The 26131-nt window shown below is 43.4% G+C and overlaps 1 protein-coding gene across 1 annotated transcript; it reads left to right on the top strand.

Moving 5' to 3' along the window:
• The first annotated feature begins 70 nt into the window (after positions 1 to 70).
• LIG4 (DNA ligase 4) lies at positions 71 to 25622 on the top strand. The gene is made up of 3 exons (XM_040336199.1): positions 71 to 168; positions 16812 to 16899; positions 22546 to 25622. Exon 3 carries the CDS (start codon positions 22554 to 22556, stop codon positions 25287 to 25289), a length of 2736 nt encoding a protein of 911 aa, XP_040192133.1. The 5' UTR covers positions 71 to 168; positions 16812 to 16899; positions 22546 to 22553; the 3' UTR covers positions 25290 to 25622.
• Positions 25623 to 26131: the final 509 nt, after the last annotated feature.

Genomic DNA, 26131 nt, shown 5'->3' with positions numbered 1-26131 from the left:
AGGATTTTCAAAGGTGGCCGAGTTGGGTGTCGCACGGGTGACGTCAGGAGGGTAAAGGTTGGCGGCCTAGGTGGGTGTTGGCGCTTAGTGAAAATGTAGTCTTCCGGGTTGCTCGTGTCAGTGATGAAGTACGGCCCTCTAGTGTGACAGATAAGAGAAGGGCAGCAGGTGAGAGGCGGAAGATGGGGGATTGGAATGGAAGCTTAGGGGGCGAGCCTGGGCATGTCTGTGTTCTATGTCATGCTGGTTGTTACCATAGTAACTGCTCCATCACATTCCTATTGTCTAATATTACCGTTCAGGCTGCGATTGGAGTTTTACTACTGCCACTTCATTCTGCTATATATTTATTAACCGCTTAACCCCCGGACCATTTTGGTGGTTAACCATTTAAGACCCGGACCACTACGCAGGTAAAGGACCTGGCCAGTGTTTGCGATTTGGCACTGCGTCGCTTTAACTGACAATTGCGCGGTCGTGCGACGTGGCTTCCAAACAAAATTGGTGTCCTTTTTTTCCCACAAGATGAGCTTTCTTTTGGTGGTATTTGATCACCTCTGCGGTTTTTATTTTTTGCACTATAAACAAAAATAAAGTGACAATTATGAAAAAAAAAAAATATGTTTTACTTTTTGCTATAATAAATATCCCCAAAAAAAGATATAAATTTTTTTTTTTTCTCAGTTTAGGCCGATACGTATTTTTGCACATATTTTTGGTAAAAAAATCGCAATAAGCGTTTATCGATTGGTTTGTGTGCAAAATTTATAGCGTTTACAAAATAGGGGATAGTTTTATTGCATTTTTATTAATATTTTTTTTTACGTGACTGCGGCATTATGGCGGATACATCGGACAATTTTGACAAATTTTTGGGACCATTGTCATAGCAAAAAGTGCTATAAAAATGCATTGTTTACTGTGAAAATGACAATTGCAGTTTGAGAGTTAACCACAAAGGGGCGCTGAAGTGGTTAATTGTGACCTCATCTGTGTTTCTAACTGTAGGGGGGCGGGGCTGGACGTGTGATGTCATTGATCACCTTTCCCTATATCAGGGAACAGACAATCAATGACAGCGCCACTGTGAAGAACAGGGAAGCTGTGTTTACACACACCTCTCCCCATTCTTCAGCTCCGGGGCCAGATCGCGGCACTCCGGCGGCGATCAGGTCCGCGGTCACGGAGCTTCGGGCGCGCCCACGGCTGGGCACTTAAAGAGGACGTACAGGTACGTGCTTGTGCCCAGCCGTGCCATTCTGCCGACGTATATGTGCAGGAGGCTGTCCTTAAGTGGTTAAAGACCATGCCACTTTTTGCGATTCGGCACTGCGCTGCTTTAACTGACATATGGGCGGTCGTGCGACGTGGCTCCCAAACAAAATTGATGTCCTTTTTTTCTCACAAATAGACCTTTCTTTTGGTGGTATTTGATCACCTCTGCTATAAACAAAAATAGAGTGACAATTTTGAAAAAAATCAATATTTTCAACTTTTTGCTATAATAAATATCCCTATATATATATATATATATATATATATATATATATATATATATATATATATATATATATATATATATATATAACAAATTTCCCTTAGTTTAGGCCGATACGTATTCTTCTACATATCTTTGGTAAAGAAAAAACGCAATAAGCGTTTATTAATGGGTTTGCGCACAAGTTATAGCTTCTATAAAAAAGGGGACTGTTTTATGGCATTTTTAATAATCTTTTTTTTTTTTTTTTTTTTTTTTACTAGTGATGGCGGCGATCAGCGTTTTTTTTTTTTTTATTAGTAAAGGTTTTTATTGAAAATGAAAAGTTTCCAGCATGTATACAGATAAGGCAGTCTGTGAATGCAACCAATGAAAAAGTGCATATTCGAGTAGACATACATCAAAATGATCAAGGTGTAACAATTATCATGCACAAAGTCGGTCAAATGCCCGAAGTCCATGACAGAAAACAATCATGTATAATATGAGAGCAACATTAAACAAATGAAGCAGATAAAAAAAAAAAAAAAAAGTAAAACAAAGGGAACAAGAAAATAAAATAAAATAAATCAAAAATCTCAGGTCATTCAGTTAAACGTAGCAGAAACCAAGGATTCCATTTAGCATCGTAAATTGGAATAGTATCTCGAAGTGTATGGTGAATTTTTTCCGTTAACATTATTTGGTCTACCCTCACCAAAACCTGTCGTGACTGCGACATTATGGTGAACACATCGGACACTTTTGACACCATTGTGGGACCATTGTCATTTTTACAGCGAACAGTGTTATAAAAATGCACTGATTGCTGTAAAAATGACACTGGCAGTGAAGGGGTTAACCACTAGGTGGCGCTGCAGGGGTTAAGTGTTCCCTAGGAAGTGATTCTTACTGTTGGGGGCGTGGCTACCTGTGACATGTCACTGATGACCATTCCCGACCCGTGGCCACACTCTAGAGCAGGGGTGGGCAATTATTTTTTCGATGGGGCCACATGAGAAACTAAAAATATTTTGGAGGGCCGGGCCAAAAGGCTAAACTCAATACTGCATAAAATCAATTGTATTTCTTTATAAAAAGCAGTAAATATCATTGTTGGACAACTGGTACGAGTACTTGTTATAGACATGGCACAGGAGGGGGACAGAGGCTGGGGACATGGCACAGGAGGGGGACAGAGGCTGGGGACATGGCACAGGAGGGGGACAGAGGCTGGGGACATGGCACAGGAGGGGGACAGAGGCTGGGGACATGGCACAGGAGGGGGACAGAGGCTGGGGACATGGCACAGGAGGGGGACAGAGGCTGGGGACATGGCACAGGAGGGGGACAGAGGCTGGGGACAGAGGCTGGGGACATGACACAGGAGGGGGACAGAGGCTGGGGACATGACACAGGAGGGGGACAGAGGCTGGGGACATGACACAGGAGGGGGGACAGAGGCTGGGGACATGGCACAGTAGGGGGACAGAGGCTGGGGACTTGACACAGTAGGGGGACAGAGGCTGGGGACTTGACACAGTAGGGGGACAGAGGCTGGGGACATGGCACAGGAGGGGGACAGAGGCTGGGGACATGGCACAGGAGGGGGACAGACGCTGGGGACATGGCACAGGAGGGGGACAGACGCTGGGGACATGGCACAGAGGCTGCAAATAAATTATCATATCACTTCTTCACATCAGTATGCTGTGTCTTCCTCCTGTGCCCCTTTCACCTCTCCACAGATCTGACCTATGGAGAGGTGAAAGGGGCACAGGAGGAGGACACAGCATACTGATGATGTCTAGGTAGGATAGCACTTTACACTCTGCTGCTGGACTGAGGAGGACTCACCAGACAAGGCCAGGGCAGTGGCACTAAGGGCAGGCAGCAGGCGTCGCGAGGAGTCCTACTCCAACGAAGAGAGTGGAGACCAGGGTCCACTCCAGGTCCGGGCACCAGCATGGCGGCTGGCCGACTGCTACAGTCAGTCAGTCGGGCGGGCAGAGCAGGCAGGCAGGCGCACTGGTCGGTCTCCGTCTGCCTTCACTCAGTCCACTCCGTCACAGTGGGGGTGCGTCTGCAGTGTGTCCACTACATCTGCTGCTGTGTGCTATCCCGCCGGTGCTGCTCTCCACAGAGTCCACACATTCTACGATGTTCCTCAGTTTCCCCGCGCTGCTCTTTTGAATAGGCTGGCAGCAGTGTTGTTAGCGCGAAAATGCGCTTTGATAATTGGCTGCGCGGCGGGTGGTGGTGGGCTGGGCGGTCAGAGAGGGCGAGGCTATGCATAATGTAGGAGGACTAGACGCTGCCTGCGCTGCGGCTCACATTCGGATCTTTTTACGGGCACATTTCCCTTATTACGGACTTTTACGAACAGGGAAAAAGTGCCTTTTATTTACGTACTGTCCGTAATTCTACGGACGGTTGGCAACTAGGGTTGTCCCGATACCACTTTTTTAGGACTGAGTACAAGTACCGATACTTTTTTTTAAATGTGTCCCCAAATGCAGCCATTGTCCCCCGTACAGCAGCCATTGTCCCCCGTACAGCAGCCATTGTCCCCCGTACAGCAGCCATTGTCCCCCGTACCTACTGTTATCACCGCGGCGGGGAACATTACAGACAGCGTTCGTTTGAACAGCTGTTTTCCCCGCCGCGCATAGACACTCCCCCTTGGACGGATTTGTCCAATCGCGAGCAAGGGGGAGTGTCTATGTGACTCCCCCTTGCTCGCTATTGGACAGATCCGTCCAAGGGGGAGTGTCTATGTGGCCGCGGTGATTAACGTGGCGGTTTCGGCAGCGGGAGGGGGGGGAAGTATTCTATTTTAGTATCGGGGGTATTAGCCGGAGTACGAGTACTCCCGCTAATACTCGGTATCGGTCCCGATACTGGTATCGGGACAACCCTATTGGCAACACTGCCCGGGGGCCGGATTAAAAGGTCCGCCGGGCCGTATACGGCCCGCGGGCCGTAGTTTGCCCAGGTCTGCTCTAGAGGCACCGAGTGCGTGCGCCCGCTGGGCGGCAGATTCAAATGGACATACCTGTACGCCAATCTGCCTGCCCGTGCCTTTCTGTCAACGTAAATAGGCGTGCGGCGGTTGGCAAGTGGTTAAACATTCGTAAAATGTATCTACATAGAAATAACAGAATCCTAACTAGAGGTCGACCGATATGGGTTTTTCTCTGGCCGATGCCGATGCCGATATTTCGAAATCGGGGCAGCCGATGGCCGATATATGATGCCGATTTTTGCGGCCGATATTTTGGGCCGATTTTTGGATTGGGATGCATTGTGGAGGAGGATGGATGGTGCTGGGCGTGGGTGGGAGATGCGCTGTGGAGGGGGAAAGATGGTGCTGGCTGTGCGTGGGGGATGCATTGTGGAGGGGGATGGCTGGATGTTGCTGGCGGTGGATGTGTTGTGGAGGGGGATGGATGATGCTGGCCGTGGATGGGGGATGCGTTGTGGAGGGGGATAGATGGATGGTGCTGGCCGTGGGTGGGAGATGCGTTGTGGAGGGGGATGGCTGGATGTTGCTGGCCGTGGAGGGGAAGAGATGGATGGTGCTGGCTGTGGATGGAGGGAAGGGGGTGGATGGATGGAGCTGGCCGTGAGTGGGAGATGCTTTGTAGAGGGGGGTGGATGGATGGAGCTGGCCGTGGGTGGGAGATGCTTTGTAGAGGGGGGTGGATGGATGGAGCTGGCCGTGGGTGGGAGATGCTTTGTAGAGGGGGTGGATGGATGGAGCTGGCCGTGGGTGGGAGATGCTTTGTAGAGGGGGGTGGATGGATGGAGCTGGCCGTGGGTGGGAGATGCTTTGTAGAGGGGGGTGGATGGATGGAGCTGGCCGTGGGTGGGAGATGCTTTGCAGAGGGGGGTGGATGGATGGAGCTGGCCGTGGGTGGGAGATGCTTTGTAGAGGGGGGTGGATGGATGGAGCTGGCCGTGGGTGGGAGATGCTTTGTAGAGGGGGGTGGATGGATGGAGCTGGCCGTGGGTGGGGGATGCATTGTGGAGGATGAGATGGATGGAGCTGGCCGTGGGTGCGAGATGCTTTGTAGAGGGGGATGGATGGATGGAGCTGGCCATGGGTGGGGGATGGATATATATAAAATGTGTGTGTATACAGGAGTATGTATATGAGTTTGTATACAGGAGAGGGGTGTGCTCTGACATGTACACACTGTTCCCTCCAGCACTGCCCATTGGATGACACCTGTGAGCTCCCACGTGAGTAGAGTACTATCACTAGAGAGCCGAGGCACCTATCATAGATAATATGAATACTGTACATTACCCCAGTATCAGGCTGCCAGCCTCCAGCAGCACGAGAAATGAATCCCTCAGCCACGCTGCTGGTAGCCTCAGCCTGCGCGCCGGCCCCGCCCCCTACCTCGGCAGCTGCAGTAGTTGTCTGTGCGAAGAGATCACAAAAGCTTCCTGCATGCTGGGACGGTGGCGAGATTACTGAACATGGACTCTAGGCTACGGCTGGAGCTGTAGCCTAGAGCCCATGTTCAGTAATCCCGCCACCGTCCCAGCATGCAGGAAGCATTACAAGTGTGATCTCCGCACAGACAACTACTGCAGCTGCTCGGGCTTGTGACATGTTTGCTTTCTGCTACAGCCCGCCGAGGTAAAGGGGGGGGCGGGGCCGGCGCGCAGACTACCAGCAGCGTGGCTGAGGGATTCATTTCTTGTGCTGCTGGAGGTGGAGCGGGACTTAGTGTGGCAGCCGAAAATCGGCCGATTTTTTTACAATAATCGGCCGATGCCGATCTCTTAAAAACGGTCAAATATCGGCCGATATATCGGCCGACCGATATATCGGTCGACCTCTAATCCTAACGTCAGTCTTCTGTCATCCTGGCAGATCACCTCACCATACACTATACAATCTGCTTTAGATCTACCTTGTACTTATTGAATGGATGGTTTAGATGTGTCCCCCTTTTACATCATTTTGGTACATCTGAAGGAGCTTGCACATGGATTGCTCAGTAGGATTATAAAGTGTATGGCCAGTTTAAAGGAGACCACACACTATACAATCAAATTGTACTATTGCCTTTAGATCTACCATCAACTATGTAGTGCCAGGGTCTGCCTGATGGGGTACTATTTCAATGGATTGTTTAGCTGTGTCCTCAAGCTACATAGGTTTAGTAAGTATCAATGAGATTGTATAGTGTATGGTTAGATTTGAATCTAACAACTGTTATAGGGAATGACAGAATGGAATGCCCATAGACTTTATTAGGGAGATGGAATGCCCATAGAGAATAATGGAACGTCATGGAATGCCCATAGAGAATAATGGAACAAAATGGAATTCCCATAGAGAATAATGGAACAAATAGAATGCCCATAGAGAATAATAGAACAAAATGGAATGCCCATAGAGAATAATGGAACAAATAGAATGCCCATAGAGAATAATAGAACAGAATGGAATGCCCATAGATAATAATGGAACAAAATGGAATGCCCATAGAGAATAATGGAACAAATAGAATGCCCATAGAGAATAATGGAACAAAATGGAATGCCCATAGAGAATAATGGAACAAAATAGAATGCCCATAGAGAATAATGGCACACAATGGAATGTCCATAGAGAATAATGGAACAAAATGGAATGCCCATAGAGAATAATGGAACAACATTGAATGCCTATAGAGAATAATGGAACACAATGAAATGCCCATTAGAGCTGCACGATTAATCGTCAAGAATCGTTATTGCGATTCTTGACACAGGGTTTCACGATCTTTGACATGAAAATTATTTTCTCTCTGCACTTTGGTATGCAAAGAATTTCCTGTCTGCTCTCAGCCAAAAGTCAAAGTCTGGGCAGCCTGCCAAGTTTAACTTTCTTTATCGGTGGAAAGTTAAAGCGGTGGTTCCCCCTTAAAAACAACTTTTTTTTTATTCCACTGCCCCCCCACATTACAATCGAATTAAGGCTCTTATTTTTTTTTTGCTGCTGTACATACCTTGATACAGCATCTTCACCCGTGCATCTGGGTTGCGAGTCCCGCGGGAGTGGGCGTTCCTCACATGCTGTTGATTGACGTTTTGCCCAAAAACGAGCTCTCCCCTGTCGCGTAAGCCGCGTCACGGTTGGCTAAAGGAGCCGAACGGCGAGTCGGCGCTATACTGCGCATGCGCATCGCCGTTCGGCTCCTTTCGCCAATCGAAAAAATTACTTTAACCACTTAAGACCCGGACCTTTAGGCAGCTAAAGGACCCGGACAGTTTTTTGCGATTTAGCACTGCGTCGCTTTAACTGACAATTGCGCGGTCGTGTGACGTGGCTCCCAAACAAAATTGGCATCCTATTTTTCCCACAAATGGAGCTTTCTTTTGGTGGTATTTGATCACCTCTGCGGTTTTTATTTTTTGCGCTATAAACAAAAATAGCGTGACAATTTTGAAAAAAAATCAATATTTTTTACTTTTTTCTATAATAAATATCCCCCAAAAATATATAAAACATAATTTTTTTTCCTCAGTTTAGGCCGATACGAATTCTTCTACCTATTTTTGGTAAAAAAAAATCGCAGTAAGCGTTTATCGATTGGTTTGCGCGAAATTTATAGCGTTTACAAAAAAGGGGATAGTTTTATTGCATTTTTATTATTTTTTTTTTTTTTTTTTTTACTACTAATGGCGGCGATCAGCGATTTTTTTTTTTTCATGACTGCGACATTATGGCAGACACTTCGGACAATTTTGACACATTTTTGGGACCATTGTAATTTTCACAGCAAAAAATGCATTCAAAATGCATTGTTTACTGTGAAAATGACAATTGCAGTTTGGGAGTTAACCCCATCACCGCCCCCTTGTGGTTATGTATGACCTCATTTGTGTTTCTAACTGTAGGGGGGTGTGGCTGTAGGTGTGACGTCATCGATTGTGGTTCCCTATAAAAGGTAACACACGATCGATGACAGCGCCACAGTGAAGAACGGGGAAGCTGTGTTTACACACAGCTCTCCCCGTTCTTCTGCCCCGGGGACCGATCGTGGGACTCCAGCAGCGATCGGGTCCGCGAGTACCGCGGCCACGGCTGGGCTTAAAGAGCCACGTACATGTACGTGGATGTGCCCAGCCGTGCTATTCTGCCGACGTATATCGGCGTAAATTGGTCCTTAAGTGGTTAATGAATTAAAAAAAAACTAGCCAGTAAAGCCCATTTTTTTTTTGTATTGATGTTAAAGATTTTACGCCATGAGAATCGTGATCTTCATTCTAAGCAAAAAAAATTGTGATTCTCATTTTGGCCAGAATCGTGCAGCTCTAATGCCCATAGAGAATAATGGAACAAAATGGAATGCCCTTGTCCCCTGTATAATCCTTTACAGCAGGGCTTGACAAACCCCGGGCGCCAGGTCGCAATTGCGACTAGAATTGGCGACCTGGCCACCTTTTACCCTTTAAAATCTCCATAGGCCACGTTAAAAAAATTATACAGGTTGCATGTTTTGAGTTACAGAGGAGGCTAGAATTATTGCTCTCGCTCTACCAATCGTGTCGATACCTCACGTGTGTGGTTTGAAAACCGTTTTTATATGCGGGAGCTACTCGCGTATCCTTTCGCTTCTGCACCCAAGCTCGGTGGGACGGGACGCGTTCCTGGCTCTTAACTTTTTTTTAGCTGGCTCCTAGATTCCAAGCAAATTTGTCAAGCCCTGCTTTACAGCCAAGGAAACTGCCTTCTTAGAGTCAGTTCACACCATAGAAATGCAGTCCGGATGCATTTCTGCATGTGCATTTTTGATGCTTTTCAGTGCATTTTTCCCCTCTCCGTGCTTCCTTCATCTTGAATGGGGACATGTGCGTTCCAGTGGGTTTAGGTGCATTTTGGTGTGTTTTTGATGCGTTTTACAGCATTCCAGTACAGTTCAGGGCAGAAAAAATGCAACACGTTCTACTTATTTTTTTTTTTTTTTTAAACTGGAACTGACAGCACTGGTGTGAACTATGCCATTGGAAGCCATATAACCTATTATCCAGGGTGGATAAAACTCAATCATCTTTAAAAAATAAATAAAATAAAAAATATTTTTTTATTTAACCCCTTCCCGACCGCCGCATGTACATATACGTCGGCAGAATGGCACGTACAGGCACATTGGCATACCTGTACGTCCCTGCCTTCTAGCGGGTGGGGGGTCCGATCTGGACCCCCCCCCCCGCTACACGCGGCGGTCGCGCGATCGTTCCCCGGAGTTGAAGAACGGGGAGAGCCGTATGTAAACACGGCTTTCCCGTGCTTCACTGTGGCGCTGCATCGATCGAGTGATCCCCTTTATAGGGGAGACTCGATCGATGACGTCATTCCTACAGCCACACCCCCCTACAGTTGTAAAGACACACTAAGTGTACACTAAATCCTACAGCGCCCCCTGTGGTTAACTCCCAAACTGCAACTGTCATTTTCACAATAAAGAATGCAATTTAAATGCATTTTTTGCTGTGAAAATGACAATGGTCCCAAAAATGTGTCAAAATTGTCCGAAGTGTCCGCCATAATGTCGCACGAAAAAAATCGCTGATCGCCGCCATTAGTAGTAAAAAAAAAAAAATTAATAAAAATGCAATAAAACTATCCCCTATTTTGTAAACGCTATAAATTTTGCGCAAACCAATCGATAAACGCTTATTGCGATTTTTTTTTTTACCAAAAATAGGTAGAAGAATACGTATCGGCCTAAACTGAGGAAAAAATAAATTTTATATATGTTTTTGGGGGATATTTATTATAGCAAAAAGTAAAAAAATATTGCATTTTTTTTCAAAACTGTCGCTCTATTTTTGTTTATAGCGCAAAAAATAAAAACCGCGGAGGTGATCAAATACCACCAAAAGAAAGCTCTATTTGTGGGGAAAAAAAGGACGCCAATTTTGTTTGGGAGCCACGTCGCACGACCGCGCAATTGTCTGTTAAAGCAACGCAGTCCCGAACTGTAAAAACACCTTGGGTCTTTAGGCAGCATATTGGTCCGGTCCTTAAGTGGTTAAATCAGATTTTTGGGGGATTTAAAGAGGAAGTAAACCCCAGACTTTAAAAAAAAAAATAATAATAACCTGCAATGTATTTATAAGTTGTACACATTAAAATGCCACAAAAACGAGCATTGGAAATACCTTTTATTGGTTTTATAAAATATTTCTTCTTCCGGCATCTTAACTAGTGATTGCTGGCTCTTGTTTCATTTCCGCCCTTCCTTTCCTTCCCTGTCTAGATCTCGTGTGTAAACCAAGCCTTTCTCTTGTTTGCCGTTACTATGGCAACCATGCTAATCTGTTCATAGCTGCAAATCACTTCCATAGAAGGTATTATATTTCATGAACAGCATAATTAACATCATTTTAGGACTATTATAAAATCGTTTACTTACATTAGCAAATGTTTTTCACAATGGCTTGTATTCTCCTTGCAGCTGCTTGCTTGTATGAATGTCTCTGCTGCTCTGGTTCACTCCCCCTGTGTGACGTCTTATACAGTCACAAGGGGAGAACCAGGAAGTAGAGGAGGAGGGCTTTTCTGTGCCGTTCTCAGTGCAACAAAATAACCCAGCATGCTAAGGATAGTGAAACGGCACACATAGCATGCCGTTAAAGATGCTACAGACAGAGCATGCACCGGAAGGATTTGCCCCCTTAATGACCAGGCCGTTTTTTGCGATGCGGTACTGCGTCACTTTAACTGACAGTTGCATGGTTGTACATCTCTGTACCCAGACAAAATGTCCCCCCCCCCACAAATAGAGCTTTATTTTTCTTCTTAATTGATCACCTCCTGTGTTTTTTAGTTTTCGCACTATAAACAAGAAATAAGCGTACATTTTGAAAAAAAACACTATTTTGTATATCTTAATATTCTAACTATCCACACACACACAAAAAAAAAAAATCTTCAGCAGTTTAGACCGATATGTATGTATTTATTGTACATATTTTTGGTAAAAAGAAAAATCGCAATAGGTGTATATTGATTGGTTTGCGCAAAAGTTATAGCGTCTACAAAATAGGGGATATATTTCTGACATTTTTATTACTATTATTTTTGTTGGCGCTTTTTTAGGACCATTGACATTTATACAGCGATCAGAGCTAAAAATAGACACTGATAACCCCTTCCCTGCCAGTGACATTTATACAGTTAACACTAGGGGGCGATTAAGAGGTTAAATGTGGGAGGACCTCTCCGTTAGACAAGGTTCTCTAAATATTTTTTTATTATTATCATTTTCAAGGGTCACACCTTTGCAGCTCTCTGCACAAATAGTTAAAGGCTAATTACTCAACGATTCCATGAGGGATTATTAGGTGATTCATTTATTTTCCAGATCTATTACCAACGACTTTCTCAATGCTCCGAGTATGGTACCCAGACTGCACTGGATGATGCAGGGGTGTCCTGTAAAGGTTCAGCACTGGACCCGGCAGAATGTGACTCTGTGCAATGATATATTGCCTGGTGGACCAGTAGGGTGCTATACAGGTCCAGGGTAGTGGTCCCATGTGGGTTCCTTAGTTCCAGAGCCCACTGTGATAGATAAGGTGGATAGTCCCCTGGATTAGTCTCTGCCTGTGAACCCCCCGCATGAGAGTGGCAGTGCAGACTCTCGGAAAACTAACAGTGTTGTTGACAAAGTGGTAGTACTGGAGATGTGTTGGACTACAGGTCTTAATAGTCAGGCCATGGAGGACTCCAGGTCACAAGAGGCTTCTTGGGTTTAGATGTGGAACTAGAGGTCACAGAAAACCATGAGTTGCTTGTGACTAATGGTCAAAGCAAGTATTAAAAGGGCCACACACCTTTCCTTGTGATATGGGGGAACTGACAGAATGTTTATAGGAATTCTCCCACGCTATCCAGTGCAATGTTTACTGGCACAGTGCCCTCTTGATTGGCTGGGACTACTGTCTTTTTTGCAAGGGATCCTGTAGGGTCAACAGGTCAGTGTCTCGCAGACAGCAGATAGAAGGGGGTGAGGGGTTTCAAATGCCTCCATCAGGTAGGAAGGTACTTGGATGCAAAGTCCCCCCCCCTTCCATGCAATGTATCCCCTGGGAGTCAGTATGTACTACTTTACTATTTTTGCCCCCCACCTAAATAGTATCTCTGCTGCATACAGTGGCACCTTTCTCCAGTGCCTTGGAAGAAATTTCCATCTGCCAATGCTGGGGTACAGCAGCAGATTTTGGAAATCTTGCCAGTTTAGACCACCTTGGTCGCAAATAAAAGTTTTCCTCCTCTACTCCCGCTTCTTATTAACAGGAGGCGGAACCAGTGGAGGATGAGACAAAGCAAGACAAGAATATTCTGGTAGAAAGATATGTTGCAAAGTCCTCATTTGAGGAATCTACGTTGGAAGAACCCAGGGTCCGGGTTTATCTCGGACCCCAAATTTTTTAGTTTTCTAGTGGAAATTGTCTGGACTAATTTCAAATTATCACTTCCCGAGCCTTCTATTTCAAAGGTTTCAGGATATAGATTCTTCCTGCCGTTGTACCATCCCCAATCCTTCCCTCTACATCCTCATTTAAAGAGTGTTTTGTACGTGGCCTGGGCTCACCCTAACAAGGGTGTTCATTTTATCAAATAAATTTGCTTAGCAATACCCCATAAAGATTAAACTCGCTACAAAATGTAATATGCGTTCAGTAGGTTCGGCAGGTTCATATCTCAGTAAGAATCTCTCATACCCAGTGGATAATGTTCCAGTGTTTAAAGATGTCTTGGACAAATGTTTGTCATTTTTAAAGCCTTGTTGGCCTCAATGTTTGAGCTCATTGCATGATGAGAGAGAGAGGAATCCGGCTAGTGGAGATGCTTATTTGAGCAGAAACATGGACAATTTCCCTCATGCCCTTAGGAGAATCTTTTAAAAGACTCATATATATATATATATATATATATATATATATATATATATATATATATATATATATATATATATATATACTGTATATAACACATTTCCCAAGTCATCTTCAAGTATGGCTTACGAGAGAGAGAGGCTCCTCACAGCTTGATTGGAGATCCACCCCTAGTTTCTTTGTACTAATCTCAGGGCCTAACAAAGACAAGAGTGCCTCAAAAAATACTATTTCGAGATGGATGAGGTCAACAATCACATATGCATATCGGGCCTCTTCATTGACTCCACTGTTGAAACTCAAGGCTCATTCCACCAAAGCTGTGGCTATGTCATGGGCTAAAAGGGCTGGCGTCTGTCCACTCCAGATCTTCAAAGTCGCAACCAGGTTCAGCTTCCTAACCTTCGTAAAATATTACAGTTTGGACCTGCTTTCTAGTCAAGAACAGGCCTTCGGGAGGAAGGTGCTGCAAGCTGGTTTCGCCCTAATCAGGTAGTTCTATTTTGTCCGCTCTCGAGTCGTAAGCTATCTTGGAAGATGACTTGGGTAAACAGAGTTATTACCTGTTAACTCGCTTTCCAGGAATCTTCCAGGACCACTCCATTTCCTGCCCTTTTTTTTATCATGGTGTAGATGTTGTTTTATGTATTATTCTGTATATGATATAACTATGGTTACTTGTTATGACTGAGGATACATGCTTTTTAGAATGTGGATCATGTGTTTCCTGTGCTGGGTGAGAGGAGCCTCTCTCCTGTAAGTTTTTCTGGAAGATTTATGTAAAGTGAGTTAACAGGTAATAACTGTTTCTTGGGCTATTTAACATTTGGCTTCCGTAGCTCAAGTTTGTAAAATTGCTATCTGGTCTTTTCATATTTTTACCTAGTGGATGTAAGAGCTGCTAAAGATGCTACAACCTTTTATGTGTTTTGTGGGCTGCTGTATGAGTGTTTAACCTGTTTGCTTTAGTTTGTTAGGCCCTGTTGGCTTTTTGCTGTGTGCCCTCTCCCCTTCATATTTAGTGCTTTGGGACATCTGTATTCTTAACGGGGTGGTAATGCTTCCCGTTTTTCTCATCTTGATGCATCTTAAGCATTAAGGTGAAAAAACACCTGATGCTTACAGGCCCCCAAGCCCCCCCGTTTACTTACCTGAGCCCTCGAAAGTCCCACGTCAAGAACGCGCTGGCTTCTCGCCCCGGGCTTCTCAGCTCTTTATTGGATAGATTGATAGCAGCGCAGCCATTGGCTCGTTTTCCGATGTTCCGTCCAATGTGCCCGCCGTCGAAAATGGTCGCGCATGTGCAGAGCGGCAGATGCGTCCCGTTCGTAAGTAGGAGTTGTTTCGTAAGTTGGGTACCCCCTGTATAAAGAGTCTCTGTGTCCCATGATGCACTCCAAGGAAAGGATTTTAAATCCAATTTTTTACCACTTTTTCCTTTTTTAGAATGGCTTTTTTTATGTGATAAAAAAAAGGTTTGTATGAAAGGTTTAGTGGTGTACCACTTTTACGTTGAGAAGTGCCAAAAAGGCAAAAAGTGAATTTTTTTTAACAGGTACTAAATATGAGGGGGAGGGCAACCTAATAAACTAAACCAAACAGGTTAAACACTCATGCAGCAGCCCACAAAACACATCAAAGGTAGCTCATGAGCTCCTGGAACGCTTTCAGAAGCAGCAACAGAGGACACCCCCCCCCCCCCAGCTGCTCACCAGTGCCTCCGGGGCTTACCCTTTTTGCCTTTTTGAGAAACGATCTGAAGGTGTGGGTTTCTGCTCCTATAGGCGATCAAAGAGTAGATCCTCTTTGATCGCCTCTATGGCCTTGGAGGACTGGAAGTAAATGTTTGGGGTTTCTAAGTAATTTTCTTTCACTTAAAGACCAGGCTCTTTTTTTGGTTAAGAGGGCAGTCTATAGTGTGGCATGGGAATGCACATTGGTCACGTTTCACTGATTATGTGGAGTACTAGTAGCATACCCACTACAAAGTAATCGCTCACCCTCTATCTTAGCATTAGTCACCCTCTAAAATCCTTACCCCATTTTAAAATGATTGTAAAGTCTCTTGTGGTTTATTATAAAAAAAATATTCCTTTTCGCTGCTCCTGGCCCCTCCCTCCTGTTGAGTACCTTCACAGCAAGCAGCTTGCTATGGGGTCACCTGAGACGGGCTGCGGCTCCCTATGTCCATTCAGACATAGAGCTGCGGTTCGGCCCCGCCCCCTCTCTCTCCTTTTTATCTTAATGCCTAGTGTGCATTAACCACTTCCCGACCGCCTCATGTAGATATACGTCGGCAGAATGGCACGGACAGGCACATCAACGTACCTGTACGTGCCTGCCTGCCGAGACGTCGCTACATGCGGCGGTCGGATCCCCTCGGGGAGCGATCTGGGACGACGGCGCGGCTATTCGTTTATAGCCGCTCCGTTGCGATCGCTCCCCGGAGCTGAAGAACGGGGAGAGCCGTATGTAAACACGGCTTCCCCGTGCTTCACTGTGGCGGCGTATCGATCGAGTGATCCCTTATATAAGGGAGACTCGATGACGTCAGTCCTACAGCCACACCCCCCTACAGTTGTAAACACACACAAAGTGAACACTAACTCCTACAGCGCCCCCTGTGGTTAACTCCCAATCTGCAACTGTCATTTTCACAATAAACAATGCAATTTAAATGCATTTTTTGCTGTGAAAATGACAGTGGTCCCAAAAATGTGTCAAAATTGTCCGAAGTCTCCGCCATAATGTCGCAGTCACAAAAAAAATCGCTGATCGCCGCCATTAGTAGTAAAAAATAAATAATTAATAAAAATGCAATAAAACTTACCCCTATTTTGTAAACGCTATAAATTTTGCGCAAACCAATCGATAAACGCTTATTGCGATTTTTTTTTACCAAAAATAGGTAAACGAATACGTATCGGCCTAAACTGAGGAAAAAAATAAATTTAGATATGTTTTTGGGGGATATTTATTATAGCAAAAAGTAAAAAAATATTGAATTTTTTTCAAAATTGTCGCTCTATTTTTGTTTATAGCGCAAAAAATAAAAACCGCAGAGGTGATCAAATACCACCAAAAGAAAGCTCTATTTGTGGGGAAAAAGGACGCCAATTTTGTTTGGGAGCCACGTCGCACGACCGCGCAATTGTCTGTTAAAGCGACGCAGTGCCGAATTGTAAAAACCCCTTGGGTCATTTAGCTGCATATTGGTCCGGTCGTTAAGTGGTTAAGATAACAAAATTTTTTTTTCCTTTACAACACCTTTAAACCTCTACTGTTGTTATATCATAAAGAAAGTGGGAATGATGGCCATAAGATACACTGCTTAGCTGAGCTATGTGAATGATGATTTAGGTGCCCCTCTTGGTATGGGGTAAATCTCACACAAATATTTTTGACTTTGTTTTCTTTCCAGGTTTTTGTGCCTGAGTGCCTGTTCTTTTGACACTAGAGATCCCCAGACATTAACCAACCACTACTACAGAAGAATCCCTCCTCATCAGGTTTGTCTCATCAATGTCATCTAAATTTTTATTTTTATTTTTTGCATTAGGAGAGCCTTAAAGAAGGGCAAAGCTGTTTTGTACTAATTGGATAATTGATAATTGATGGGGCAAGACATCTATTGTCCACTGGCTGTCAGCAACACAGTAGCAATTGCGCTCCCATGTTCAAATGGCATGCTTGCACAATGTGCTCTCTCTTCCCTTATCCTTACAATGCTGAGGTCAGCTGCTGCTACAGGGGAAAGAGGGGACACTACACATGTAAAGCATGTGAACATGGGAGTGTAATTTCTCCTGTGGTGTTGGGGACGAATGACCAGTGGGTTTCTTCTTTTGCCAATTATCCAGGATGGGACAATGCAAACAATGTGGGAGTTATTTAGCCAGGCTTCAGAGGTGAACTAAATGGCCTACAGGCAGGGCCGCCATAAGGGGGAACAGCCAATACAATTGTAAGGGGCCCCAGCATCTTGAGGTGCCAGACCAGGGCAGGAGTGGGTGAAGGAGAGCTGTGTTGTACAGAAAAGATCTTCGCAGCTTCTGGTGCTCTGTGTCATTGAGCTCAGCCATCAAAGCTCATTACTGACACCTCCTGGCTACTATGTGCTTGTGCACTTCATGTGAGCTGCCTGTACTGTTATGTAGTGTGATCGGCTGCCGCACTTCTGTCTCAACAACAATGTCAGCTTTTTGTAAACAAGAGCTGGGACTAGGTAGGAAGATCCCCCTCCTTTTAAAGTAGGGGATGTTAAGAAAAGGGAGGGGGGCTGTTTGTGTACAGGGAGGGGCCAGAGCTTGTGCGGAGATATATATATATATACATACACAGGTGGGGCTGACATATGTACAGGTGTGAGGGGGGGCTGACATATGTACAGGTGTGAGGGGGGGCTGACATATGTACAGGTGTGTGAGGGGGGGCTGACATATGTACAGGTGTGTGAGGGGGGCTGACCTATGTACAGGTGTATGACGAGGGCTGACATATGTACAGGCGTGTGACGAGAGCTGACATATGTACAGGTGTGTGACGAGGGCTGACATATGTACAGGTGTATGACGAGGGCTGACATATGTACAGGTGTGTGACGAGGGCTGACATATGTACAGGTGTGTGACGAGGGCTGACATATGTACAGGTGTGTGACGAGGGCTGACATATGTACAGGTGTGTGACGAGAGCTGACATATGTACAGGTGTGTGACGAGGGCTGACATATGTACAGGTGTATGACGAGGGCTGACATATGTACAGGTGTGTGACGAGGGCTGACATATGTACAGGTGTGTGACGAGGGCTGACATATGTACAGGTGTGTGACGAGGGCTGACATATGTACAGGTGTGTGACGAGGGCTGACATATGTACAGGTGTGTGACGAGGGCTGACATATGTACAGGTGTGTGACGAGGGCTGACATATGTACAGGTGTGTGACGAGGGCTGACATATGTACAGGTGTGTGACGAGGGCTGACATATGTACAGGTGTGTGACGAGGGCTGACATATGTACAGGTGTGTGACGAGGGCTGACATATGTACAGGTGTGTGACGAGGGCTGACATATGTACAGGTGTGTGACGAGGGCTGACATATGTACAGGTGTGTGACGAGGGCTGACATATGTACAGGTGTGTGACGAGGGCTGACATTTATACAGGGTTGAAGGTGGTGCTGACATATATACAGTGAGGGGGGGTATATATATATATATATATATATATATATATATATATATATATATATATATATATATATATATAGTGGGGGTCGAAAGTTTGGGCACCCCAGGTAAAAATTTGTATTAATGTGCATAATGAAGCCAAGGAAAGATGGAAAACTCTCCAAAAGGCATCAAATTACAGATTAGACATTCTTATAATATGTCAAAAAAAAAGTTAGATTTTATTTCCATCATTTACACTTTCAAAATTACAGAAAACAAAAAAATGGTGTCTGCAAAAGTTTGGGCACCCTGCAGAATTTATAGCATGCACTGCCCCCTTTGCAAAGCTGAGACTTGCCAGTGTCATGGATTGTTCTCAATCATCGTCTGGGAAGACCAGGTGATGTCAATCTCAAAGGTTTTAAATGCCCAGACTCATCTGACCTTGCCCCAACAATCAGCACCATGGGTTCTTCTAAGCAGTTGTCTAGAAAACTGAAACTGAAAATAGTTGACACTCACAAAGCTGGAGAAGGCTATAAGAAGATAGCAAAGCGTTTTCAGATGTCAATATCCTCTGTTCGGAATGTAATTAAGAAATGGCAGTCATCAGGAACAGTGGAAGTTAAAGCAAGATCTGGAAGACCAAGAAAAATATCAGACAGAACAGCTCGCAGGATTGTGAGAAAAGCAATTCAAAACCCACGTTTGACTGCACGATCCCTCCAGAAAGATCTGGCAGACACTGGAGTTGTGGTACACTATTCCACTATAAAGAGATACTTGTACAAATATGGTCTTCATGGAAGAGTCATCAGAAGAAAACCTCTTCTACGCCCTCACCACAAAAATCAGCGTTTGAACTTTGCAAATGAACATATACACAAGACTGATGCATTTTGGAAACAAGTTCTGTGGACCGATGAGGTTATAATATAACTTTTTGGCCGGAATGAGCAAAGGTACGTTTGGAGAAGAAAGGGCACAGAATTTAATGAAAATAACCTCTGTCCAACTGTTAAGCATGGGGCTGGATCAATCAGGCTTTGGGGTTGTATTGCAGCCAGTGGCACAGGGAACATTTCACGAGTAGAGGGAGAAATGGATTCAATAAAATTTCAGCAAATTTTGGATGGTAACTTGATGCCATCTGTGAAAAAGCTGAAGTTAATGAGAGTATGGCTTCTACAAATGGATAATAATCCTAAACACACCTCAAAATCCACAGGGGATTACATCAAGAGGCGTAAACTGAAGGTTTTACCATGGCCTTCACAATCTCCTGACCTCAACATAATTGAAAATCTATGGATAGACCTTAAAAGAGCAGTGCATGACAGACAGCCCAGAAATCTCAAAGAACTGGAAGACTTTTGTAAGGAAGAATGGGCAAAGATACCTCAAACAAGAATTGAAAGACTCTTGGCTGGCTACAAAAAGCGTTTACAAGCTGTGATACTTGCCAAAGGTGGCAGTACAAGATATTAACTCTGCAGGGTGCCCAAACTTTTGCAGACGCCATTTTTTTGTTTTCTGTAATGTTGAAAGTGTAAATGATGGAAAGAAAAATCTAACTTTTTTTTTAACATATTATAAGAATGTCTAATCTGTAATTTGATGCCTTTTGGAGATTTTTCCATCGTTCCTTGGTTTCGTTATGCACATTAATACAAATTTTTACCTGGGGTGCCCAAACTTTCGATCCCCACTGTGTGTATGTATGTGTATGTGTATGTATGTGTGTGTGTGTGTGTGTGTATGTGTATATGTATATGTATATGTATATGTGTGTATATATATATATATATACACATACACGTACGTACGTACGTACGTACGTACGTACGTACGTACGTACGTACGTACGTACGTACGTACGTACGTACATACATACACACACACACACACAGTGGGGATCGAAAGTTTGGGCACCCCAGGTAAAAATTTGTATTAATGTGCATAACGATTATATATATATATATATATATATATATATATATATATATATATATATATATATATATATATATATATATATATATATATATATATATATATATATATATATATATATATATATATATATATATAATGTGTGAGAGGGGCTGAGATATTTACAGGCTGATATATAATAGTATATTATACAGGAATGAGGAGAGGGCCAGAATGTGAGGTGTGAGGAGAGAGGCTGATGCATACAGTGTGTACAGGAGTTGGGGGGACTGACATATATGCAGGTGTGATATGGGGGTGCCGAGTGCGTACAGGTGTGAGGGGGGGCTGAGTGCGAATTCGGTGGCCCATGATCAGGCTGGGGGGGAGCTGTGTAAGGGGCCCAACATTTTCTGATGGCTGCCCTGCCTACAGTTAAACAAAAGTGCACAGTAATCTATTTGAATCCCTTGTCTGCATAGCATTTTTACTCAACAGGAAAACTTAGCTGGTGTATAAGACAACTTTTTAACTTTAAAAACGTTGTCTTATACAAGGAGTTTAAAATGTGAACCTTAAAGGGGTTGTAAAGGTAAAAAAAAACATCCCTAAATAGCTTCCTCCTTCACTTACCTCATCCTTCGATTTTGCTTTTAAATGTCCTTATTTCTTCTGAGAAATCCTCACTTCCTGTTCTTCTGTCTGTAACTACACACAGTAATGCAAGGCTTTCTCCCTGATGTGGAGAAAGCCTCGTGAGGGGGGAGGAGGTGAGCAGGAGGGTCAGGACACTCTCTACTTTGTGGATAGAGAAAGGAGATGTGTGTCCTGACACTCCTGCTCACCCCCTCAAGAGGCTTGCTCCACACCAGGGAGAAAGCCTTGCATTACTGTGTGGAGTTACAGACAGAAGAACAGGAAGTGAGGATTTCTCATAAGAAATAAAGACATTTTTTTTAAAGCAAAATGGAAGGATGAGGTACGTGGAGGACTGCACTAAGGTAAAGGAAGCTGTTTAGGGATTATTTTTTTTTTACCTTTACTACCCCTTTAAGAGACCACCAGGTTTAGGACTACTTTATATAGTTTGTTTAGGCTGTCCCTAATCTGTCAGCCCGCTGAATGTGCACTAATACTGTATGTAGCTTCGGCTACTTGCAGTATACTGCGCTGGACCAATCACAGCGAGCAATATATTCTATTAATATATTCTATTAATGAATACAAAGCCTGCTTGGATTGACTGAGTCAGAGAGGTGGGCTGATGTTACAACCTCTGACTCGGCTAACCTGAGCAGGCTTTGTATTCATTAATAGAATACATCGCTTGCTGTGATTGACTCGGTATACTGTATGTAGCTGAAACTACATACAGTATTACTGCACATCCAGCGGGCTGACTTATTAGTGGGTGTAAACATAACGGCTACTAGACAAGACCCCCTCATGGCTCCACTAGCAAAAAGAAGGAAATATGAAGCAAATTTCAAGCTGAAAGTTGTAAGCTTTGCCAGGGAACATAACTGTGCTGCTGCAAGACCATATGGAGTAACAGAAAAGCTAGTCCGAGATTGGAAAGCAAATGAAGATGCATTAAAGAGTATTCTAAGGAGTAAGTGTGCATTAAGAAGAGGCACACCACATTGGGCAGAACTCGAAAATCATGTAGCAGACATGGTGCATGAGCATCGTCAAAATGGTTATGTAGGGGGTAGTCTTGTACGGCGAGTATAGCCCAAAACCTATGTTTAAACTGGAAAATTAGGGGGTCATCTTATATGCCCAGTAACTTTTATATGCCGGCATATACGGTAGTATTCTGTTTACTTTGGGAAGACCTCCTCTTCCTGTTATGTCTTGAGATGGGAAGTGAAGAAAAATTAGAATGTAGAAAGCACACAGAAATGAAAGTTTGTAAGGGTTTTAACTATTCCCTATTCTATCCAAACTAAAAGTTTATTAAATTTAAATTTCATATGTGTGTGTTTGGCTGGAGACTCCATTTCAGACAAATATTTCAAACTGATTTTCTTTTAATTTACAGAATTCCTGATGTCTGCATCTTGCTCCTCAACTTCTTCGGTCAAGGGCACTGTAGCATCGGAAGTCCCATTTGCTGATCTTTGCCGTACTTTGGAAAAAGTTCAGGGGACAAAGAACCGAGCTGATAAAGTAAATATTTTAAAGCAGTTTGTCGACTCATGGAGGAAGTTTCATGATGCTCTACATAAAAATAACCCCAAGACAACAGACTCTTTCTATCCGGCAATGCGACTTATCCTGCCACAGTTGGAAAGGGAGAGAATGGCATATGGAATCAAAGAGACTATGCTTGCCAAACTATATATCAAAGTTCTGGGCTTGCCCAAAGAAGGTAAAGATGCTTTGAAACTTTTAAATTATAGAACTCCTACTGGCTCGAGTTCTGACGCTGGAGATTTTGCTGCGATTGCTTACTTTGTTCTTAAATCACGGTGTCGAAAAGATGGGAACTTGACCATAAAAGATGTCAATGATCAGTTGGATGCAATAGCAAGCAACAATGCAGCTAGAAAGAAAGAACTAATAGAGAAAAGCCTTCTGCATATGATTGCTAATACTACTGCCCTAGAACAGAAGTGGCTTATAAGAATGATTATTAAAGACATGAAACTTGGCTTTAGCCAACAAACTATGTTTTCCATCTTTCACCGTGATGCTGCAGAACTTCACAATGTCACCACAGATCTTGAGAAAGTGTGTATTCAACTACATGACCCCAATGTATGTCTAAGTGATGTGTCCATCTCTATGTTTTCTGCTTTTAAACCCATGCTTGCTGCTATTGCCAATATTCAACGAATAGAAAAACAGATGAACCACCAGAGCTTTTACATTGAAACTAAGCTTGATGGGGAGAGAATGCAGTTGCACAAAGATGGTGACGTGTACAAATACTTTTCCCGAAATGGATTTGATTACACGCAACAGTTTGGTGGGTCTCCCCTTGAAGGTTCCTTAACACCATTTATTCATAACGTGTTTTGTAAGGATTTGCAAAACTGCATTTTGGACGGAGAGATGATGGCTTACAATCCAAATACGAAGACATTTATGCAAAAAGGGAACAAATTTGATATAAAGAGAATGGTAGATGATTCTGAACTCCAAACTTGTTACTGTGTGTTTGATATCTTGATGTTTAATAACCAGAAATTAGCTCATGAAACACTGAGAAAAAGGTATGATATCCTTCATGAAATATTCACTCCAATTACTGGGAGATTTCACATTGTTCAGAGAAAAGAAGCTACCACCAGAAAAGAGGTTGTGGATGCACTAAATGAAGCCATTGATAATCGTGAAGAAGGTATAATGGTAAAAGATCCTATGTCCATTTATAAACCAGATAAACGTGGGGAAGGGTGGCTGAAGATCAAACCAGAATATGTTAATGGACTAATGGATGAGTTGGATCTTCTAATTGTTGGAGGTTACTGGGGCACGGGCCAGCGAGGTGGCATGATGTCTCATTTCTTATGTGCTGTAGCTGAAACCCCAGCACCTGGAGACAAGCCATCGGTTTTTCATACTGTGTGTCGCATAGGCTCTGGCTACACCATGAAAGAGTTATATGACCTTGGTTCAAAGTTGGCTCCACACTGGAAGGTTTACCGCAAGAGAGATGCTCCTTCTAATATTCTGTGTGGAATTGAGAAGCCTGAGGTTTATATCCAACCTTGTAACTCTGTCATTATTCAGGTAAAGGCTGCTGAAATTGTTCCCAGTGATATGTACAAAACTAACTGTACTCTCCGTTTTCCTCGAATTGAGAAGATCAGAGAGGACAAGGAATGGTATGACTGCATGACCGTTGACGACTTAGAGCAATTTCGAGAAAAGGCTTCTGGAAAGTTGGCTTCAAAGCACTTAGATTTAAATGATGAACCTCAGGAGAAAAAGCGGAAAATAGCCCCTAAAATTAGGAAGGTTATAAGAGTGGTTTCACATCTAAAAGCACCAGATTTGTCTAACATCACTAAACAGTCCAATATGTTTGAAGACGTTGAATTTTGCGTAATGAGCGGAACAGAAGAACATTCAAAGGCTGACCTGGAGAGCATGATCGCTGAATGTGATGGCATAGTTGTGCAAAATCCTGGGCAAGACACCTATTGTGTCATTGCTGGAGCTATAAACGTTCGAGTAAAGAACATAATTTCATCAGATAAGCATGATGTTGTTAAAGCAGCCTGGCTTCTTGAGTGTTTTAAAAGCAAAAACATTGTCCCTTGGCAGCCTCAGCATATGATTCATATGTGTCCATCCACCAAAGAGCACTTTGCCTCTGAATATGACTGCTACGGTGACAGCTATATCACAGATACTAATGAGAGTGAGCTGAAGGACCTGTTTAGCAGAATGCCTGACGCCAAGGAAAAAATTCCTCTAGACATGATTGCTGACCTAGAACAACGTTATTCGTGGGAGCAGACTGTCCACAGTATATTTCGCCAATGTGTTGTATACATAGACAAGTTTACAACTATTAATGATCCAGACACTAAAATTACAACTTCTAGTTTAAATATAACTGCATTACAGCTGCGATTTCATGGAGCCAAAGTGGTGAATCTCCTTCAAGAAGGAGTTTCTCATGTAATTGTAGGTGATGACAAGTCTCGATTAACAGAGATGAAAACTCAGAGAAGAACATTTCAAAGAAAATTTAAAATTGTTTTAGCTTCATGGGTTTTGGATTCACTGAAAATGGGGAAATTCCAGATGGAACAAAATTATTTATTGTAAAGCAATCTGATGTTTTAAAATTAAGATGTTTTAATAGTGTATTTGTTCAAAATATTTTATATTTTTTCATTATGTATTATAATTCTATTTTAATAGTTTTTGGACATTTGGATTTAGGGTGAATGTCTTATTTTGTCTATTATGCATTTATTCTTCCATTCATTTATATGTAAGCTTGTTTTATTTAACTTTCTTTGTATCTTAACCTTGAAGGAGCAAAAATGTGTTTCTGCCTTTAAAATATCTACATTTAATTGTATTTTGTGTTAACCTTTTAACTCCTCCTGTTTTTTAGAATGATCAAATAAAAGATTTTTTTTTTTTTATTATGAATGATGGTGACGCATAGCGTTATGGGTTCTCTTTATTTACCTGTCGTGTGTGTGTGTGGGATCACTAATGGTGCTGATTCATGAAAGATGAGTGTCCTATGAGCTGTGGGACCCCCAACCCTCTGGATAGTGCTAATTGGTCCTGTGCTCACACATACTCTCACTAGCAATACACACCAAACTGAGCATGTGCAGCTTGTCTCTAAGGCTCTGTGCTATCAACAGATTGGGGACTGTGGAATAAGTGGAGGATCAGCGAAGATGGGATCAAACAGCCTTTTTACACAATGCACAGCATTAACCCCTTCAGTGAGTATAACCAGCATGCTTTACTGCATATACAGACTGATGTTACTGGGGTGGGTTTAGTAACACTTTTGGACTTTTTTTTGTTTTTTATGATTCTTGTATGGTTTATTTAAGGTGACTATATGAAAGGTTCTTGGGTTTTAAACGCCTACTTTTTTGGTCTATGGAATCTGTCAAAAAATGCACTTACACAAGTGGTGT

Source organism: Rana temporaria, chromosome 2 (assembly GCF_905171775.1).
Source record: "Rana temporaria chromosome 2, aRanTem1.1, whole genome shotgun sequence".
In the NCBI taxonomy this organism is placed as follows: Eukaryota; Metazoa; Chordata; class Amphibia; order Anura; family Ranidae; genus Rana; species Rana temporaria.
The sequence above is the reverse complement of the archived record's forward strand: the minus strand, read 5'-3'. Positions and strand labels throughout refer to the sequence as shown.